This window comes from Callorhinchus milii, unplaced genomic scaffold (assembly GCF_018977255.1).
Source record: "Callorhinchus milii isolate IMCB2004 unplaced genomic scaffold, IMCB_Cmil_1.0 Scaffold8, whole genome shotgun sequence".
NCBI lineage: Eukaryota > Metazoa > Chordata > Chondrichthyes > Chimaeriformes > Callorhinchidae > Callorhinchus > Callorhinchus milii.
The window spans coordinates 2,524,355-2,530,434 of NW_024704749.1; the positions used below are offsets into that span (position 1 = coordinate 2,524,355).

Sequence of the window (6,080 nt, forward strand, 5' to 3'; positions counted from 1 at the left end):
ATCAGAGGTCAGACCCCTAGCAAACAGTACAAAGCAAACTCTCTGAAGGAACTAACCTTTATCTGGCAGAGCTGACTAGATCTCAGGACAGGAGAGAAAATCATCCAACTAAAGGATTTTTCCGGTCTTCTCTAACATTAATGCACAAAGAAATCGTTAGCAAGCTTTTCATGCCTGGGAATTACTTCACAATGACAGACTCCTTGTTATAGTGTATTTGAAGCGTTACATTTCAAAGTTAATCTGCATTTGCCTGAAGTATTGTACTTCTCTTGGAGATTACAGATTGTTTGAGTTTCAAAATATGCACAATTCAAAAAGAGAACGGATTTTCTCAGCGGTGGTCTGTCTTACAATCCCCCAGATAAAATTAATCAAAGTTTGTGGAAGGTGGTTGTGTTCAATTTGGCTGCCACATTCACCTACAAAATACAGTCCTGTAGCTGTAGCTCAGTGGTTATAGCACTCGCCTCGCAAGCAAGAGACGTGGGTTTGATTCCCGGCAGGGCAAAACCTTGGGCAATTTTCCTTATTCCACACGCCTGATAATAATCCCTCGAAAAAAATAATAATAACTTGGTGACTCAGTCCATGACTGTTTGTGGGACACTGCTGTGTGCAATTGGCTGCTGAGTTGCACCCACAAAATATACATCAATTCACTTTATAGTATATTCTGTGAAGCACTTTAAGATGCCTAGAAGACGTAAAATACATCATGTGGTCTTTTACGTGAGGATTATTATTATTATTATAGTCACTACACTTTGCAGAAAAGCATGTGAAGCGCTTTGAGATTCCTCCCATGAAAAATTGCTATCTCAAATGTAATTTATTACTTTTATACTTTTGAAGCAATATAGTGAAGGATAATTATGTACATAGGCTACAATCCAATTAAGTTATAACAATAATAGTTCTTTGCAATTGATATAGTGCCTTATAATGTCATTAAGACATCTCTGAATATACTGTAAAGTGAATTGACTGTATATTTTTGTGAGCAAAACATGCAAACAAATTCCACACAGCAATGTTCCACAAATAATAGTGATGGAGTGACCAAATTATTATTAGTTTTTCTTTTGAAGAGATTATTATTCCTGGAAAGTGATTCGACAGTCAACTAGCAACCTGGTTGCTGACCCAACTGTCCAGCGCCTTGGGACGGGACTCCCGACGTGAAAGGCACTCTATAAATGGAATCTTGTTGTTGTTGTTGGTTCCTACTTACTGCTAGGTAAACAGATGCATAACAGATAAGTAATCACTGTCGAAAAGGAAGGTTTTTTATGCCCCCGAAAGTCTGAAACTCTCTCCCTCAATCCCTCCGCCTTGCCCCCTCCCTCCCTCCCTCCCACTTTCAAATCCCGCCTAAAAATCTTCCTTTTTAATTGTGAAAAGTATTTGCATTTATATTTATAAAAACATTTGTCTTTATATTTATAAAAATATTTATGGTCAAACACTGCATGAAGGGCGCTGTATAAATGCAGGTTGTTGTTGTAGTTGTTGTTCCACATATGTGACTGTGCTTTATTGGCATTGCAAAAATGAACATATTTTTTGAAATGATTATTCTATATAGCTGTAAATCCTTGCAAAAAAAATCAAGCTTGTAATGTATATGATATGTATATGTATATATAATGTACACCAATACAAGTTAGCTGGACCTCTAAAACACCTCTAGCACAAACTACATTGCACACGGTATCATTGGCATGTGGATGGCACATGCACTGTGAGAGCGTGGCTGCCTGGCTCTGGCTCAGGTCACTGCTCATTCCTGTGCTGAGAGACGAGATGTTGCTGTTTCCCACGTGCCACAGACAAAAGGCTCGTGTCCAGCTGTTGCCTTTCATCACAGGGTGGGAATGAGCTCATTTATCCGATCACAACGCCCACAGGGAACAACAGAGTGGTCATCTTCAACCCAAAACAGCGCCCAAAGCAGCGAGATTCCCAATGGGTTGAAACGAGGTGGAAACCGGTATCATCTCAATAACTTATTATCATATCATATAAATTCGGGATGCAGTTACAACCTCTGAATCACATTCACTCTAAACCCAAAGTGGCTCAGACCCCCGACAAACCAGTCTAAGCTGTTTACAGTTTAATATTTGCATGATTTTAGAAAAAAATGCATCTCATTAGCATTGTTATAAATAACTACTAAGTGTACAATCCGATCAATAATCTTGCAAATCATAGTTATTTCATCTCAACACATACATATATATATATATATATTTCTGCCTGAACAATCTGCAGGGCTCCTGGTGCAATTCACTGTGAGCTGGATTTCCTCAGGGCTGTTGTGTGTGTAAGGTGACACGTGGGGGAACCTCCCCTCGGCCCGTTCTCATAACCTTACACGAGTCTCACTGACCCGCGGTTACTGGCTCAGAACTGCTCTCCAGATGCTCCCCCGAGACTCGGCTCTAACAAAAGTCAAGCATTGTGGAAGTGTGAGTAATTCCCATTGAGAAAGGAAAGCCTCCGCTATTGTCCCGCTGACAGCAGCGATTGGCCGCCGAGTGTGGGAAACCTGAAGGAAACCCGGGCTCAGGCTCCGAGCAGAGCTATAAATAGAGGAGATGTGGCCTCGCAGCCGCTGCCCGAGTCTCTGAGATACTTGTCTGCGGCTCTGCTTTAGAGCGTCTGCAGAAATACTCCCAGAATATCGCCTCCGAGTGAGATGTTCTGAGGATAAGGTTACAGCTGAGAATCAGCACCAAATGAGCCCCAGTACATTGGGGGACTGTGGTGTTGTGTGTCAGTCTGGCTCAGTGCGTCGCACTTTGATACTCTGAAAATATAATCACAATTGAATCGGCAGCACAAAGTGAGCAATTTGAGATGGACATCGAGATTGGCTGCATCACATTTCTAGCTGTTGTTGTCTTTTTTAGCATCACTTTATTATTTTAATAAACAATAGCAGTTTCAAAAATGTGGACAGCAACGGGCACAGTATAACTGACACATTATTTCCAGTTAAAGTTAAATTATTTCCCTTTGACTAGCGTGGTCTAGATCAGAATAAGGACGGACGATATCGCCTTGCATGATCTCATGTTATATAGATTTCAAGTCTGCAGTCCTTTCCCATTGATTGCTTCTGCATGGTTCAATTCGAGTTCAACGGAGGTTCATGTAGAGTTAACAGTGAATAGAATGTGCACCACTTGGTAGTGATTGTTTTGTATGAAGTGACACAGCATCGAGGACAACCACCGCATGAGAAGAACTCTCTCGGAATTGTTATTATTATTGTTATTATTATAACTCTCTTGAAATTGAATTGCAGCTCTGATGGGAGAGGAAGTATTCGAACAACCATTGTGTACTAATGAGCAAGTCTTAAGGTCGTTCACTGACAGCTTTAGCAACCTCAATTCTTTTAACAACTCAACACATTGAAGAGTGCCACAGTAACACAGGGATGTAAAGGCCCTGAAACTAGTCACTTTCCTCCTTGGGGGAAGAGGAGGACAAGGGGGAGAGAAGCGAGTCTCGTTGGAGTTGAACTAGCTCCAAGGTAACATATTTGGCCTTGGAATGTCAGAATGGAGCCAGCCCTCTGGTTCCTCAGCCAGGCTGGTCCACAGTATTCCAGGGCACTCACTGCTGATGATAGCACAGCCCGGCCTGGCTCATCGGCAGGACCTGTAAGGGCCGACCAGTCACTGGGGGGCAGGGATTCATCCCACTCAGCTCCTGTTAACCCTGCAGCCAAAGCCCTAACGGGGAGGGTGGTCCTCGCTGGACAAGCAGCGGGAAAGCTTCCAGGCGGTGCTCTCAATGGGGTTTATGTGGTTTTAGCTAGTTAGGTCCCAGCAGTTAACCCCAGCGCACACTCTGGGCGTCCCCAAGCCTTGGCTCTTAACAACCTGTGCCTAATAGTTTCTGGATTGGGTAAGTAGACTGTGTCCCTCCAGGGAGAGAGTGAGCGTTCCATTCCATTCCTACAATCCCTCTTGTATTGCCATGTGTGAGTGGGATGCATGGAAATCTGTTTGGTTTGGATACTGTTAAGCACTGTGATATTTAATTGTTTTGAGTAGATATCTTCCCTTTTTCCTCCAATATCAATAATGAAAATAAACTGCTGTCTAAAATGATCTGCTCGCTAAGAGTAGACCACACTCCTCCATGACATTAAAAACAGATAAGATTTCAAGTCTTTCTGTTAAACTATAACATTGCCAAGGTTTTGCGTTTCACGCAAGTTAACAGAGCTTCATTGGCTGGGATATTGATTCACAGCGACTTTCAATTGAGTTGGGATTAAAAGAAAGAATTTAAATTCCTTCTTGCATATTATCGTGTTATTCATTTCCAACAGATAAGGGTAGCAGAGAGTTAATTGCATCAATCGGATAAATTGGTCTTAGTTCGAGTTAATGTTCTACATTATCTTAATGTACATTGCAACTGCAAAATCAGTTTCACCCCAAATCGTCCAAAGTCGATTTAAATCATTTATTTCAAGGTTTCCGTGTATACAATACAAATAGATTCACGTACATTCAAACAGAATATTTATTTTGACACTGTATGTCACTTGTTTGTTGTATAACGCCTTGCAAACAGGTGCGGGCGTAACAAGACTGACTGATTTGACAGAGTGCCACTCTTTGAAGTTTCACCCCTTCTAACACACTTCTAACACCCGTGACATTAGGCGCTGTGGATGTACAGGTTATCTTCACCATGAAGAAAAAAATAGCATCCCCACCAAAGGAATAAAGCGAAGAAATATTCCTCCTACACATAGATCGCGTCTTTGTTGTTCTTACCGAATGATTGCAACCAACACAGCCTCGCAAAATCTAAAATAAAAACCAAGTCAGGAATACATGTCTTTACAAATTGTCCCTAATTTAGGGATTATGTACTGCCTTCAACATGAAGCAAAGCGTACTGCACTTTTCCATTTTTCAGTTCAAAAAAAAAATCACCATTACTGACACTGGAGAATGAATCCCCTACGCGGTCTGAGTCCTGTAACAGAGGAAAGGGTCTTTCTGAGTGATTCCAGCGTTACCACGGCCTCCAGAGCGCGGTGATGTGATGCTGTGTTGCCTGTTTGGTGGTTGTCTGATGGGAAGGAGAGTGCGAGGAGGATCCGGAGTGAGACGGGTCCTTGGTTGTTATTTGCTGTGTCCTCTGAAATCGGCTGACCAGCTTCCTCTGAATGTCGCTCTTGCCCTCTTGCACAGAGAGAAATCGCAGAGCCTCCTGCAAACACCTGGAGTAACCCTCGTTGTAATCCTGCTCCACACTGCTCACCGGGAGGCCGACTGCAAGGGGGGGAACAGGAGAATACAGGTTAAAACCAGGTGTACTGGGGACACAGGGACAGTCAATCCAACAACCACTCTCGTGGTGAACAGTGAGCAAAGCGAAATAGATGAACCTCACCTCTGAATGCCTGGTTGTGATATTTTAGATAATTTACTGTCATTTTGAGGATATCAGCTTTCTCGAGTTTCATGTTTGGTTCCTGAGTCTGAAACTCTCTTCCCAGTAAAGCCTTGAGCTGGTTGATGCTGCTGTTTATCCGATCTCGGCGCCTTTTCTCCACCGTTATTTTCATTATCTGAAAACAAGACGAAATGAGATGGTAAACCCAACGCAAACATTGCATTTGCTCAATGACACCCGCTTTATTATTTTTTTTTTTGAACGCAGTGTTGCAGCGTCGGTGTGGCGTTTTGCTTACTTTGCTTTTCTGTTTGGCTGTGAACTTCTCCTCCGAGTATTCTCTGCCTATCATTTCCACAGAGTTGGTTGGAGCCATGTTCCGAGAGTTGTGCACAAAGTCAGGAGGTTCTGCTGCCTGGACCGAGGTGCCTCCTCTATTTATAATTCCGAATTTCCATGAGAAAGTGTGGGTCGTTTTTCCTTGAGCTTTCCCACACTCCACAGCCAACGAGTGCTTTCAGAAGGACAATAGCAGAATGGCTGCGTTGTAAATGTCAAACTAATGATGGGGTTTGACATTGCGTGGGAGTCTCAGAGGACCATCTGGACAGTCAGTGTGACAGAGCAAACCCCGGGGCAATTAG

The 6,080-nt window shown here is 42.8% G+C and overlaps 1 protein-coding gene across 1 annotated transcript; it reads right to left on the minus strand.

The window, feature by feature from the left end:
- Positions 1 to 4,477: 4,477 nt before the first annotated feature.
- LOC121849578 (transcription factor HES-5-like) lies at positions 4,478 to 5,869 on the minus strand. Its single transcript, XM_042337595.1, has 3 exons — positions 5,735 to 5,869; positions 5,434 to 5,611; positions 4,478 to 5,312 (listed from the first exon to the last, which is right to left on the minus strand). Exons 1-3 carry the CDS (start codon positions 5,810 to 5,812, stop codon positions 5,053 to 5,055), a joined length of 516 nt encoding a protein of 171 aa, XP_042193529.1. The 5' UTR covers positions 5,813 to 5,869; the 3' UTR covers positions 4,478 to 5,052.
- Between the last annotated feature and the right edge of the window lie 211 nt (positions 5,870 to 6,080).